This window comes from Mytilus edulis, chromosome 11 (assembly GCF_963676685.1).
Source record: "Mytilus edulis chromosome 11, xbMytEdul2.2, whole genome shotgun sequence".
Lineage (NCBI taxonomy): Eukaryota > Metazoa > Mollusca > Bivalvia > Mytilida > Mytilidae > Mytilus > Mytilus edulis.
The window spans coordinates 49326974-49343753 of record NC_092354.1 but is presented as its reverse complement, the minus strand read 5'-3'; the positions used below and the strand labels follow the sequence as shown (position 1 = coordinate 49343753).

Below are 16780 nucleotides of genomic sequence, written 5' to 3'. Positions count from 1 at the left end.
GTGTCTGAATAAAATTAAACAATACACATGTTGAATAAAAACTTCCTCTATTGAAGAGTTTGGAGAACCTACCTAAAGGGAACGGAAACTGTCATGTTAGATTTTAAGTATCATAATAACGAAACAAATGACTAATATAAAACAAACAAGTAAAGCAATGCTATTTTATTTTACGCTAAAGTTCATTAACAACATTTTATATGTATACAATATTTACAAAAAGGTTGATGAAGGTTTTGATTGTCGACAGCAAACAAGGAAAAACAGGGAATAGCACTCAAGCTTAAGCAATATTGTACAAAATGTCTAAATAATAGTTTGAGCGTAATCAAATGTATTGCAATACTATATCCAAATATATTGAGCACGTTAATGTGTTATATATAGGAACTCTGTTTCTTTCCGTGCATATCATACTGTTTAACCGTGTCAATCAAGAAAACAACTTTAAGACAGATAAATAAAAAATGGATTCACAAAATTTATATGATTGATATCAACATGAAATAATACAATATATAGTTTATTTGAAAACTATTTAACTAAAATCTATTCTTTAAAAAAAACCTGACCAAATCCCAAAAGAAATGTAATATAAAAATGATAACAGTATCTTTGTCCTTACTTAAACAATTTAACTTTTTATTACTTTTCCATCAACATTCACATGATTCATAAGTTATGGCAACGACACAAACATTAACGTATCAATACTGTTATATTCAATCTTAGCTAATTGTTACAAATTATATATTTCTAATTCGTCCTCACTCCACATCCAACATAACAAAATGTGTCCTTGCTTTAACTAGGGAATAGATTTATTCATTTAGCATTATGTAAACAATAATCAAGCAAGTCAAAGGAATTATTTTCCATGGGCCAAAGAGAAACTGCTGAATATTATTTTTAATTATAAGTAAAATGACTGTCACTGTTTGTTTTTGTAAATATTCAATTTTTATAATGTACTCACTAAACTTTGCCACATAAAATCAACGAATTCAATATTTTACTGCAGGACAGTTTTCATTTATTCACATGACGTTATTTAACTTCGAGTTGTTTTTCAAGAAAAGAAACACAAACTTTACAAGTTAGCGACTGAATGGTTTTAACAGTTGAGAGACAAAAACTGTAACGATAAAAAGAAGATAAACATTTGAACAAAGACATTCTTCTTTTCTTAATCGCATAATGTATGATAATAAACTTAAAAAAAAACAGTACATACTAAATCATACTATATCAGCGATTCGTCCAATTATTTACATATTTAACTATCTAATTGCATGCATATCTTTCCTAACTGGCGAAACTAAATACCTGAAATTCGTATTCCCATTTCGACGAAAATTAGAATTGCAGATTGATGTAACCCGCTTCCTTTGTCAAACTATGTTCAAGTAATTGCATTTCACAATCTGAGTCAGCAGATACTATACTGGTGTTTCTTTCTATTGTGATATGAGTGTACTGATGACTCTCCGGACGATCTAGTAATACAGTCTGATAAGGGTTTTCATATCCATCACCAACAATGCCTACCATAACAGTCTGTGATGATTCACTATCAGAGTCATTGCTAGTTTGACTCTTTTGGTCACTTGATTGTTCTCTATCGTCTATACTGTTCGTTTCATTTGTAGATAAAGACATATGTTGCTCTTGCACGCCAGTTACCCCATGTTGTTGTAAATTATCATTGGGAAAGTCAGCATCCAATGCATTTGGATCATTGTCAGTTGTTTGCATATAAGCTGTATTTGAAAATGTCACTGCGTGTTGCTGCGTCAGGTTCTGACCTTGATTGTCTTGTGTTTCTGACGGACGTATGTTACTGACAGCACCGTACGAAATTGTCCCAATTTCATCATAGGTATGATAAGTGCGGTCCTCATTCATATTGGAATGTATTGGAACCCTAATCTTTGCACGATGTACACATAATCCGACATGAATAATAATCGAACCGAATAGAACCGCAGCTATAATGCAAATTGTGAAAACGTATTTCTTCTCTCTCTGATCTATTTCACGGTCCTCTGAAATTGATAAAATTTTAACATTGAGATGGTATCAGAAGAGAGCTAGTTTATGTCATACGTACAAAAATTTCCCATTCATGCATTTTTGTCATATTATAAGACAATGACATGATCATCAGTAAAAAAATATGAATCTCATCAAATGATGGCTTAATTTACAGTACATAGTTTCTCATCTAACGTGATCAAATGTCTATGAATTTTATTTTTTTGTTTATCAGTAGTATAACAATATACAAATTGTAGAAAGGATTTAAGATAAATAAAATCAAAATCAAAAACAATTTCTGATTTTCCGAGAACATCCGTTATGTTCAAAATATGCAATGAAAAATCGGTCTGTGGATTCGTGTGTTTTCATGGGAGATCAATTTCAGTTGGTTTTGTTGTTATTTTGTGAAATTCAACGAAGTACAGATGTTTTCTATGCTTGTATAGCTTACTGAAGCCTCAATTTCAACTATCGACGAAAATGATGTTTCGTTGATCCTAAAAACATGGTATCCAGGACGATAAATGAATCCGCAATTTTCGACAAACACAACATACGCTAAAAATGAAGTGAAAAATTTATTCTTTATTCTCCAAAGGAAAACAAGGTCCGGATGGCTGCAGCTAAAAAATCAATAGTGGTCAGAATTAGAAAGAGTATGAGTAAACAATATTTTGTCTTGTGTAAACGAAATTTGAACTAGAAACACATAATCATTAGCTCAAATAGTTCCATAGTACTGAAATTTATTTTCTTCTTACCTTTCTTTATAATTTCAAAATAATAATCGCTGGCACCCAAACGATTTGTTACTGTAGTAATATAAGCTTGAAAGTCCTCTATGTCTAATTCGTCACTTTCAATTAAAATATTATAACCAGGAACTCCAGTTGTGTTGTCCAAATCATTGTATAACAATGTAGATTTCAAAACATAGTTTTTCATTTTTCTTTTTTTACCACGCATGCGTCCTAACTTTTGAAGGAATATTTCTTCAACATCAGGACAACTGTAGACAAGAAATGACATTGTCATCGATGACTTCCTCACTTTTCCAATCTTGACATATCTGTTTTCTTTTGCAAATACAGGTGGTCCTTATAATAAAAAATACTAAAATATGTTTAAATCTATGATTTTATGTTTGTATATATGCAAATCGTTTCATTTAATAACTTTATTTCATAATATTTGTGCAATTCATTAATTTTGAATCATTTGTTTTGTTTGTTTATGCTTCGAGACAACTCTACAGCAATTGAATGAGTGTATTGTTATTTTTTATAAATATATAAAACCAATACATACGTTTAGAAATATATATAATTACCTACAAAAAACGGATATTTGGGTAACTGTAAGTAGATAAAATATGAAACACTTGATGTTTCGTCACTTTAATCATGTTAATTGAAATTTAGAATAATGTAAACCTTACAAACTGCAAACAAATATTTACCCATAGGAGTAATAATGATTAAAATTGTTAGATCGCGTTTTCTGTACAAAAGTCACGTTAGAACGCTGTGATACCAAACACAAGCTAGAAAAGGTCCAATATAGGACTAAGTTGAAGAACACTTAGGACCAATAAATCCGCATGGTTTTGCTAACTACAGTTAAGTTCATCTATTCCTGGTATTAAAATATCCTTCGAAAATTCCAACGTTTTGTAAACAGGTAATTTATAGTTCTGACTGATAAATAAAGATAGTGTACACCGGACGCGAGTATGTTGCATCAAAAAGAGTAATATTCGTCGCAAATAAAATGCATTTTCTTTAAATTGTAGCAAACCCTGCCATTGCCTTTAACACAATTGCTTGTTGATGTAGGCAAATTGTTATTAAGTGACCTATATACATAATTGCTAAACTTAATTTATCGAACTGTTTCGAAAATTTAAGCTTTTTTAAAGAGAAAAGTATCCTTGAACGCTACCATTGTTTAAATATCTAAATTTACTAGATTTGCTCCTACATTGATAATAAACTAAAAATAAAATCCACTTGTCTCATTTATTTTATTTCTATCAACAGATAACAGAAGAGTGTGGATACTCCAAAGTGTGTGTATACTTAAAGTGTAAAGGAAATTAAAAAAAAATAAAACGAAATTTAGGTTCGAACTCCCTGAAGTAAATTTCACCTTTGTTGCATTTTCCCCCAGTTATGCCTATTTGATCTTAAGGTGGCTCGGGCTTATTCGAAGTTTCTATCAGAAGTGCCGGATTTTTGGTTATTTCATTCTTTAAAGAAAATGAATCAAATTGGTCGAAAAAAAAATAGGGGGTCACGGACCATTTAAGCTAAAAATTTTACTTTTAAACAGGTTTGTAAAAGAGACCATTTTTCAATGAAATGATAGGGAAAATACAGGTGTTGACATATTTTTATCGGAATATAAAAAAAAAACGTTCTATGACAATTTGTCCAAAACTGTAATATGAAAAGCTGGAATATAGCTTCAAAGAATGAGCCAATAAAAAACATAGGTCACCGATAAGGAAAAAAAAAATGATTTTGCCTTCAAACCAAAATTTTGGCGGGAAAATGGTGAAAATGGAAGAAATGTCATGTTGACCCTTTAACAAATACGGATAATAACGAAAATATTCTTTTAGTCACATAACTACAATGATTTAACCTTTCTAATCAATCAAAATATTTAAAAAAATTATATCGAATTTACGACAAATACTTTTGTAATTCATGCGTGAAATTATGCACAGTCGAATAGTCCCGAGCCACTTTAACTGATATTTCCAATGTATTTACATCCCAAACTTTTAAATATTTCGTTTTGGACGAAAGAAAACCTGTTTCTATTAAATTCATACCTTCATAATTTACATGTATCGTACTATTCTGTAGTTCTTTTCCATTAGTATCTGGTATACCATTACTCACAACACACATATGTCTTCCATTTCGTTGGTATGGAAACAGGTCTGTGTTGAAAACGAATGTTTCATTATCCAAATTAACTGAACGAACAAGTCCCCCATACTTTGATATCTGATCTAACCGATACACATTATAAATTGGTGGAACTCCATCGCAATCACATTCAATTGTTCCATTCGTATAACGAATTGTAACTGCTGGAGCATCTGTAATTCATAAAAAGAAATGTTGGAAATACGCAAGAACACATGGCATACAACACATCCAATAGATACTTATTCAAGTGCTTAAGAATTAAGATTTTGTTGTAACATATCTTTATCAGACATCTTGCCTTTACTGCAGTTGAAAAACAATAGCAATTTCTATTTGGTTAACATGTATGACTAACTAGGTTTTTCAGCAACCATAATGGTCATGCGTTATAGATTAATCATCAAATAGGAGTCGTTTAAAACAGAGACGAGTACAAAATTTTAAGATGATAACAAACGTATACTAAATGGTTGCCTATGTGATAGCTGTAACGAAAGGTATCGACACGTTGCGATTGAACAATCCAATGTGACGAAACTAAATATTGAAATGATTTGCGTTTTTTGAAATTTCATTTCTGGAAAAGATCGTCTGATCTTTAAATTTACCAATAGCGTTATATCGTATATGTCAACTAATTTGCGATTTTGAGTGTACATACATTTGCAGCATCGATTTTACTTGTTGAACCTTATAATATTTTAGCTAAGCTTAATATCGTACGCTACTAGCAATGAAGTCCTTATAGTGCTATTAGGATTGAGATGTCGATGCACCACACTATGAAACAAAGAGTATAGTATTCATTTCTACGTTTTTAATTGAGGTAAACATAAGGAATGACGTATACATTTTATTCTTCGATTGACATGATTTGTTATTAGACGAATAAGAAAAAGATAAGAACAATCAGTATTGTTACTTTTGCACATTGTATAGATTACAATTTGAAATTTGTCCGTAGACCCTTACAATGTTGAGGAATCAAAATCTAAATGAAAAGTATGGCTGAAAAAGCCTCATTTTATATTCCTGAAAGAAATCTTTTATAATAAAAAGGGGTGATATAAAGATTTTTAGTCTAATACCAAAACAACACGTCCATACTATCGATTATGATCAGCTTTTTTCCGAATAGATAAGCACTGGTAATGAATTTATCACTAACAATATTCCTTAACATTGTTGTCAGATCACTAAGTGTTATTATCTCGTCATGCTCCTACATACTTACATTGTATAATTAATTCCACTTCAATCATTATCGACGAATGTTTACTGTCCAAACATTGATATTTTGTTAGATGGTCGGTTCTGTATGGTATGAACAAATAGCTCACAGTTTGATTATCACCAATGGCTTTAACTGTTCCATTTGATTCTAACGTTAACTCAGTTATGTACTGGTCAGGGTCAGATGAACAAATGATGTCTAATGCTTCACCTTCTTGTCCTACTATTGTTTTAAGATCGGTTTGATTAATGAACCATAATTCTGTGAGAAAAAAAACCGAATATAATATCCTAAATATACTTCTAAATGTTCTACTTACTGTCCGTATGTTGTCCTAAAATATCAAATATAGCAGTAATTTCTTTGTATATATTATTGTATAATATACAAGCTGAAGTAGTTGTACTTAATTTGGCTATGATGTCCTGACATATACTTTCAATGGTCATGATGTATACTGTGTCAGAATATATTCTTATTACATTAATGTTGGCCTAACTTTTGTTTCATAAGCTGTATAAACTAATCATGGACTAACATTTAGTATTTACCCCCGGCTCGCGTTTCGTTTATAGAAGACTCATCAGTGACGCCCAAATCCTAAGAAGTATAAAAGGCCAAATAAAATACGAAGTTGAAGAGCATTGAAGACCAAATATTTCTGACAGTTTTGCCAACTACATCGACGGTAATATATTCCTGAGGAAGAAAAGACTTTATTTTCAAAAAGTTTTGTAAACAGATCATTCATAGTTATGCCCATATCAATGATTACTCATGTCAACAAAGAAGTGCTGTCTGGTTAAAGGCTCGGGGAATAAGATCTCCACCAGCAGTGGCTGACGTTCCCCTAACATCTAAATAGTACATGTGAATTGTTCCAATATCTACGGACTATGTCATATGTGTCCATAAATCTTCGTACAATGTTTATGTTGTCCTAACATCTACTCACTATGTTTGTGTTGTACAGCTATCTAATTTTAATGTCTCGTCGTCAATTCATTTACTAACAATGATAATAATTGTCTTACTATGTTAATATTAGAATTACATCTACTGTAAATAATAGTCTCATTTCAACTAACTATTTTAATTTTGTCAATGTTGTCCTCACATCTACTGATTATGTACATATTGTCCAAACATTCTCGTAAATATATATGCGTTGTCCAGCTTACCTGTAGTTGCTATGCTATTTTTTTTTATTAAAATATGTTTATATTTCAAATGCTGTCTTAACATCTACTTACTATGCCATTGTTGTCCTTTTTGCTATGCTTATTTTGTCCTTACAAATAAAATTGAGAATGGAAATGGTGAATGTGTCAAAGAGAAAACAACCCGACCAAAGAAAAACAACAGCAGAAGGTCACCAACAGGTCTTCAATTTATCGAGAAATTCCCGCACCCGGAGGCGTCCTTCAGCTGGCCCTTAAACAAATATATACTTGTTCAGTGATAATGAACGCCATACTAATTTCCATATACTTATTTGCTTATGGTATCAATAAATCTACTTACTATACGTATGTGTCCTAAAATCTACCTGATATGCTAAACTTGTCCTTAAATGTACTAACCATGTGTATGCTGTCCTTACATTAACTTCTTATGCTTATATTATCCTTACATCTACTTACTATGCTTAGGTTGTGCCTAAATGTACTAACTATGCTTACGCTATCCTTAAATCTACTTACTATGATTACATGTATGTTGTAATTCACTAAAGTTACTATGCTAATGTTGTCCTTGAATCTACTTACTATGCTTATGTTGTCTTTAAATCTACATTTATCCTTATGTTGTCGTTAAATCTATACACTATGCTTATGTTGTCCTTAAATCAATATAAAAGGCTTATGTTGTTATTTTATCTACTTAGTATGCCTGTTTTGTCCTCACATTAACTGTCTCTGTTTATGCTGTATTTAAATCAATCAGTATACTACAGTGTTGTTGTTCTAACAACTACTGTGTATGATTGTGATTTCTAAACACCTACGTACTAAGTTTATGTTTTCCTCACATCTTCTTACTATGTGCTTGTTGTCAACACATTTACTTACAATGTGTTTGTGTTCCTAATGTTCAATTACTATGATAATGTTGTCCTATCATCACCTTACTTTGTTTATATAAAAAAGAAGATGTGGTATGATTGCCAATGAGACAACTTTCCACAAAAGACCAAAATGACACAGACATTAACAACTATAGGTCACCGTACGGCCTTCAACAATGAGCAAAGCCCATACCGCATAGTCAGCTATAATAGGCCCCGATAAGACAATGTAAAACAATTCAAACGAGAAAAATAACGGCCTTATTTCTGTAAAAAAAATGAACGAAAAACAAATATGTAACACATAAACAAACGACAACCACTGAATTACAGGCTCCTGACTTGGGACAGGCACATACATAAATAATGTGGCGGGGTTAAACATGTTAGCGGGATCCCAACCCTCCCCCTAACCTGGGACAGTGGTATAACAGTACAACATAAGAACGAACTATAAAAATCAGTTGAAAAAGGCTTAACTCATCAGATGGACAAAAATACAAGTAGACGTGGCCGGGTACTTATACATCCCGATTATGTCTTCTTTAAATCTATTTACTCACAATGTCGTTGGTGTTCTAAAATCGGTGGCAATGCTAATGCTGCCTTAACCTCTTCTTGTGTTTTGTGTGTTTTCCTCACGCCAGCTTATTATAGTTATGTGGTCTTATCCTAACTTTGAAGCAATACATTATGATTTTGTATTTTGCAATATTTCCTAGTAAAGCCAATACAAAAATACATAAGAACATTTAACTACGTCCAGTGACAACACGCATACATTTATATCAGTGAATTTGTTGTTTCACATTATGATTGATAAAAAGACAATTCAACTAAGCCACATTATTGTTTACATCGTAGAGGAGAATTTTGATATAAGGAATTTCAAAATCGTGTCATACCGCTTTGAAACAGCTCGACTATACTAAAATCAATGTGTTAAAGTTTTCACCACATTCACATATACTGCTAATATTGTTCTCAATTCCTATAATTAATTTTGTTTATGCTGTTTATACATCTATTTACTGTGTAAATGTTAACCTTACATCTACTTAAATCGCTAATACTGTCTTAACACCAACTTACTAATGTGAATGTTTCCTATTTATCTACTTTCTGTGTCTATGTTATCATGAAACCTGCTACAGTACAATGCAGTAATAGTGTTATCCTGACAAACTTCTTACTATGTTTATGTTCCCTCAAATATATTTTTCATGCGTATGATGTCATAACATTTTTTTACTATGCGTTTGTTGTCCTTGCAGATCTTGTACTCATATGTACTTACATTTATACCATCAACATTTTATAATTATGTTGTTCATACCATCTACTTAGTATTTATATGGTGTTTTTAACATATATTTACTATATTTTTGATGTTCGTCTGTGGTTGTGTTGTTTATACCATCTACGTACTATGTGTATGGTGGTTATACCATTTACTTACTATGTTAAGTTGTTTGCACCATTTACCTTACACTATGTTTATGTTCTTGTTATAATAATGTTGTGTTTATCTCCTCCTTAATACATACTAAGACAAGTACACGCAGACTATTTGTTTTAGAGACATAAATAACTGGCAAATCAAGGAACAGATGACCATAGTGATAACAACAATTGCTTTACAGGAATGAACTGTAATTTGGAGTTTCGCTAACTCAAAGTTTAATATGAACATTGTTTAATAAATCTTAAAAACACAATGATTTATTTATTTGTGGTAGGATTTTAGTTCGTTTTCTATTTTGAGTGCACGGTCATAAGCAGGCAGAACTTCAAGATCAATCTGACAATCTACTTTATAAATAAAATATATATGAACAGTTGGATATACTCCATAAAATACACTGAAAAACGTTTACCCAGCTGTACAGTGGGTATATAATGATATGCGTGTATGTCTCGAAGTGGCATTTCAGATGAACATTTTGATGAATGTGATGTGTATGGATTATATGTGTTCTAGTTAAAAAATGATCAATCTGAAGAAAAAAAAAACTACACCAGATTTTAGTACAATCAGGTAACATGTACATGCATAAAACATTATTAAATACTACAGATGTGCTCTATTCTACTGGTTTTGAGAGAAGCAATTTTAGTTTCGATAAAAAACAACAAGTTTGGTGATATATTATTTGACTACGACGAGTCAACACAATATCCTATCTGAAATTGTATCGCTCTAAAAAATGACAACTGTCCTGAATAACACTGATTAAATACATGTATATTAACATGAGTTACAATTTATGACTAAAATTAGCAAAGACCCATCAAAACAACATTTGATACAAAAATTTAACAATACTTTTAGATATTTGGATGATATATTGGCTCTAAATAATGACGACTTCAGTATGTATACTAAAGAAATTTATCCTGTAGAACTTACTTTAAATAAAGCTAATGATAACAATGACCACTGCCCTTTCCTCGATCTTGATATCTATATCATAAACGGGAAGCTTAATACAAAAATTTATGATAAAAGAGATGATTTTTCATTTCCTATTGTTAATTATCCATTTTTAGATGGTGACGTTCCCTTGTCACCATCTTATGGTGTTTATATATCTCAACTTGTACGATTCGCTCGTGTATGTAACAATGTATTAGATTTTAGCGAGAGAAATTTATGTATTACTGAAAAATTATTACACCAGGGTTTTCGATATCACAAACTGGTCAAAACATTTACTAAATTTTATCACCGGTATAAGGAAATAATTCGTAAATATAACTCAACATGCAGACATCTTATACGTTCAGGTATTTCACATCCAAAATTTTATGGAAATATTCTTTATAAAGCACAAAAATGTCAGTATTCTCCTCAGAAACTAACAAAACCTTTAAATAGACTTATTAAAAGGGGATATAGTTACGATACTGTTGTCAGGTCATTAAAGATTGCATATTTTGGCTTTAACATTGATTCACTGATAGGGTCTTTGCATCGGAACTAAACACATTTATTTCTAAAAAAACAGTTGTTGGCATGACACGGGTTATGTTCTTCTCATATATTTTATGATAGTATGATACTAAACCCCTAACGGGAGGGATTGTACCTGATATTCATATGATGAAGACATAATCTTTCAATCAGTTTAATTGAGGTCTGGAGCTGGCATGTCAGTTAACTGCTAGTAGTCTGTTGTTATTTATGTATTATTGTCATTTTATTTATTTTCTTTTGTTACATCTTTTGACATCAGACTCGGACTTCTCTTGAACTGAATTTTAATGTGCGTATTGTTATTGTTTTACTTTTCTACATTGGCTAGAGGTATAGGGGGAGGGTTGAGATCTCATAAACATGTTTAACCCCGCCGCAATTTTGCGCCTGTCCCAAGTCAGGAGCCTCTGGCCTTTGTTAGTCTTGTATGATTTTAAATTTTAGTTTCTTGTGTATAATTCGGAGTTTAGTATGACGTCCATTATCACTGTACTATTATGCATATTTTAGGGGTCAGCTGAAGGACACCTACGGGTGCGGGAATTCTCGCTACATTGAAGACCCATTGGTTGCCTTCGGCTGTTGTTTGCTCTATGGTCGGGTGGTTGTCGCTTTGACATATTCACCATTTCCTTTCTCAATTTTATATGTAGAAAATATAATGCTGTTTCTACTGAAAAATTACTTATATAGTGGAAAACATGTTGTCAACATATAACCGTCCATATGAACACTGAACAATTGATCTTTACACTGTTGGTACAGATTCAGCGAAGACGCTAAGTTATAATTGTTAAAACAGGCAACATACTATATTTCTAAAAAATCTAATCTGCTAATGATAGATATACCTATTGTAATTGATTATGCACTTAGTTTGATATTCCCATAATTAGAGATCTGTATATGTTGTATACTCATGACGGCAAAGATTATGGTTGCAGTCTTGTAATTGACTGCTTAGGCTTAGATGCTAAACAGCCGATCTTTGAAAATAAAAAAAAAAAAAATACTACATAGAAAAAAAATTTCATGTTCATATCATGCATGTTCTAATGTGAAATTGTGATTTAAACGAAAAAAAGGTGGGTCATGCCACGAAGAATAAAAAGTTACGAAACCCTGAAGTCACAACATTTGTTTTCTACTTTCTGTTTGCTGTTTTACTAGGCCGAACCACTTCCAGTAAAATTGATATTCTTCCACTTTCCTGGATTGATATTCCCAAAAAGATGCAAGATTTTTTTTCAATTTATATATATATGTTTCTATTCAGCATAAATCTATAATCAAACAGAAAAAATTGAGTCCAGAAAAAAATTCAGAAAAAAATGGACTATTTTCTTTCCCTCCATGTTTTGACATGCACCGGAAACTGGAGTTGTAATACAAGACTGGTACCTATAACAATAATGACATGTCTTCAAACAATAAATCATTCACTTAGTTTCATTAAGTAGTCATATTTGAACATAAAAAGGCTATTAAAAGACCTGTTTAGTTGTATTTAGAAAAATAACACTAATATTAAAGCAGTACCCCTTTCTGAAAACAGGCAAAATTTGAAAAACAGTCATGTCTATTAAATGATCTGTAAATTTCATTCTAGTCTATCTTTATGAATGTTTTCTTTTTATTTGGATACTGTGAAGCTAGAAGAGTATTCTTATCTAATTTTTTTATTTGTTTTCCTTCTGTTTGGTTGAACCACATTCAATAGTTTACCCCTCCCCCTTTTTTCCATGAAATCTATCCAGGTGGGCCTTTTGTTTAAGTCAAATTGAAAAACTACCCACAACTTTTTCATAGTGAAGAATATGCTACAATACAACTATCTAAACACAAGAAATACCATACCTTTCCATTTTTCGACTATACAGGTCTTTATACATGCCTACTATATCATGGTTTTTAGACTGTACTTGACACCCCAATGCATAAAAAATTTGCAATAAAAATCAAAAAAAAAAAAAAAAAAATGAATACTCAAGTTGGTGTTTTTGGTAAAAAACATTGATTACTTGTCAAACCTAATCACAAAAATCCATGTCAATATGGATAGTTTTAGAGAAATTCTACTTTTCAAACAACTTTTTAACCCAAATATGAAATTTTTAATTAACCATGAAGTGCCGCGGACAGGAAAAGAAGTATAGACTCATGCAAAGTGAACATTTTGTGAAAATCTTTTCACCAAAAGTTCATTTTATACATATACTACCTAAATGACAACAATTGAGTCATAAAAATAATAACCCTAAAGAAAATAAATACTTTTGTATGTAGCTGTCTCTTCAACTTTGCACTGATTTTCAATAAAATTGCAAAACTAGAAATCTCATCACAAGAAGGAAATTTCATAGAGGAAAAAATCTGTTTATGTTCTTTTTAATTGAAAATCATTTATGTAATACCATCAAAATCTCAATTTGCCTCAAACTGTTGTGCTTTATGTCTATTAATACTTTTGAATGGTGTCTAGTATAAAAAAGCATAATTATTACATAATTTCAGTTTATTCAGTGTAACTTGATATCGCATGATGTTTTTCTCTTACAAGACCTGAAATCATGATGTTTTGTCATTCTGGGCACACAAAAGTCCACATGAGCTACTTCCTTGCAGTGAACATATGAACAATTTACCCAATGCAGGTTGCAGTCTTGTAATTGACTGCTCCATAGGCTTACATGCTAAACAGCTGATCTTTGAAAATAAAAAAATAAAAAATGCTACATAGAAAAAAAATGTCATCTTCATATCATGTATGTACTAATGTGAAATTGTGATTTGAACGAAAAAAAGGTGGGCCATGCCACGAAGAATAAAAAGTTACGTAACCCTGAAGTCAAAACATTTTTTTTCTACTTTCTGTTTGCTGTTTTTACTAGGCCGCACCACTTCCAGTAAAAATGAAATCCTTCCACTTTCCTGGATTGATATCCCCAAAAAGATGCAAGATTTTTTTTTTCAATCTATATATATGTTTCAATTCAGCATAAATCTATAATCAAACAGAAAAAATTGAGTCAAGAAAAAAAAAATCAGAAAAAATGGACTATTTTGTTTCCCTCCATGTTTTGACATGCACCGGACACTGGAGTTGTAATACAAGACTGGTACCTTACAATTTTGAAATTCAGTTAAACAAACTATTCGTACAATTGCTTAGAGAAAGATTTTTTTATAAGAAAAGTGACTTTTATATTTTTCTCACATCGTCAGTTTTACCCCTGTTTAATAGAGAGAAATAAAATCATTTATCTTTGTACCGTTATCAATGCTTCGTGATCCAGTAGGTGTACTCAAATATTTCATCCATGTCAAACGCAACTGACGACTAGCGTTAAATAATAATGTATATATTTGTATAATCGATACTTGTATTGTTGTTATGACATATACTTTAGAAACTTACTTGATACTTGCAGCCCGATAATATCGAGAATAAAGGGACTTCTATAAGACCCTTCGTCTTCATGGGTAACATTGTAAATGTAAAAGTCTACATGTAGTGTAAAATTACTTAATGGTCGGTACGGATCTTCGAATGGATTATAATAAATAAAGTCCCTGATTGGTTCATGATAAATGAAGTCCTCGATTATAAAAGTAAGAAGTGCCGATGATCCCTCTTTGGCACACACTTCTTTAGTTGCACGAGATGGACAGGACATATCTATAACCAAAATAAGAATATAGTATCATGCATGTCATATATGCAAACATAATAAATATCTTATAGTTGAATACAATGTAGTTGTTATGATGTAGCTTTTTAGCAGTATGATCTTTATGTATTAAGGTAGTTCAGGGGTAGAAAAATAAATATAGATTTTTTGAACTTTGCCAAAATGAAGATTTAACTACGCTTTTTATAAAAAAAAATGATAAAAATTAATGGTCACCCCGCTATTTTCAAGGTAGAAGTCCTTCAAAATTGCAAACACGTTCTATATATGAAGGATCTATAATGAAGAATGTATGAGCAGGAGACTCTATAATATACCCATGAAAATTAGTATGTCATTTATATATGCATCATTACAAGTATACATTGTTTACATATAAGTACTGTCTAATACAATGTATAGGTGCATTTTGTAAATTTTATTATATTTTACTGTAGAATTAACAACATCCGCTGTGATGCACAAAGTCAACTGATGTAGCCAGTATACTAACAAACAACAGCAATAATTCATTATTAGCAGTTTGTCTATTTCCTTATACATGTATTTTGTTTTAATTGTTTTATATCATATCAAAATTAGACAAGTTCATGTATCTTACAAAGTCAGTTTAATGACGTAAAAGTCTAACAAATTTGCACTACAACATGAACTGAAACAATATAGACATTTGAAATGCCTTTTCTATGTTTCTAGATTGTTTGTAAAACGGCTTCAACTGGCTTTAAAATAAGATGATGTGGTATGATTTCATATACGACAACAATAGCAAGAGACGAAATGAGATGAAACAACAACAACAAATGAACATTTAACAACCTTCAACAATGAGTAAGATTCACGCTGTGCCTTGTACATTCATAAATATGGAAGCAATACAAGAACATAATAACATATAAAACAATTCAAAGGATAAAAACCCACTGCTTAAACATTTTAAATCATATAACAACATATCATGTGGTGTCAAATCTTTGCTCATATCTAAATAATGATAGCAATAAAATGAGGTTGTTTTCTGAAATTTGTGTAATAAATGTAGGAATAATGACGTCCAAAGCAAACACGTCAGACGAAGTTCAAAACTGTAGATGCTGCTATTTATATGAATGAACATGTGACGAATGTTATTTCATAGGTTGGATAAGACCAGATAAATTGCTCACAGTACATGTGTACCTTCTACTCAATAATAATATCCCACAAACCTTGATAAATATAAGACAAACAGGAATGTCATTCATTCTGCTTACAAATTATCTATTTGATTTTTCATTCATTTGTTTCGCATCTACTGTTTATACAGATATTTATTTGACACAAAATGTGTAACACGTACTAGTTATACTTAGCTGTAATGTAGATGCGGGATCCCAAGTATCAATCGAATATATTCCTGTGTTATTTGTTGTTACATTTTTTATCTTTAATTCTATAATACTTGGACGTAATATAATGTCGTATTTGATTCCGTCAGATTTCAAGAAGTCATCAGAATAATGTCCATGCATTTTTGAACTGTACCTAATACTTAGGCTACTGTCTTTAAATTGCAGATTTAACGTTGATCCAACCACAGTGTATATCCTTCTAGAATCTGTAAGTATGGATTTGTCTGGAATGATTAAAACAACGAATCAAAATTGTACATGTATCAATTGTATAAGGTGTTTACTATTATCAAACTTACTCGTGACACACGTTAAGCCTCCTTCTTAAAATTATGTTCAGCTTTTCAAGTCAGCAGCTGCTCTTGTTATTGAGGAGATTGATAACAAACCGCAAGCAAATGTCCTGATTAGTTCACGGCGCATGAACATGTATACC

The 16780-nt window shown here is 31.3% G+C and overlaps 1 protein-coding gene across 1 annotated transcript; it reads right to left on the bottom strand.

The window, feature by feature from the left end:
* Positions 1-1241: 1241 nt before the first annotated feature.
* LOC139494726 (uncharacterized) lies at positions 1242-16562 on the bottom strand. The gene is made up of 6 exons (XM_071282936.1): positions 16293-16562; positions 14680-14940; positions 6217-6477; positions 4880-5152; positions 2802-3137; positions 1242-2045 (listed from the first exon to the last, which is right to left on the bottom strand). Exons 1-6 carry the CDS (start codon positions 16462-16464, stop codon positions 1357-1359), a joined length of 1992 nt encoding a protein of 663 aa, XP_071139037.1. The 5' UTR covers positions 16465-16562; the 3' UTR covers positions 1242-1356.
* Positions 16563-16780: the final 218 nt, after the last annotated feature.

Bases quoted from the DNA above. Each gene is read 5' to 3' on its own strand.
- LOC139494726 (XM_071282936.1), bottom strand. From the start codon at position 16,464: ATGCATGGACATTATTCTGATGACTTCTTGAAATCTGACGGAATCAAA. The intron at 3,138-4,879 runs GTATGAATTTAA...TTTTATTATAAG, and splicing joins GATACATGTAAATTATGAAG to GACCACCTGTATTTGCAAAA. The intron at 2,046-2,801 runs GTAAGAAGAAAA...TATCAATTTCAG, and splicing joins TTTTGAAATTATAAAGAAAG to AGGACCGTGAAATAGATCAG.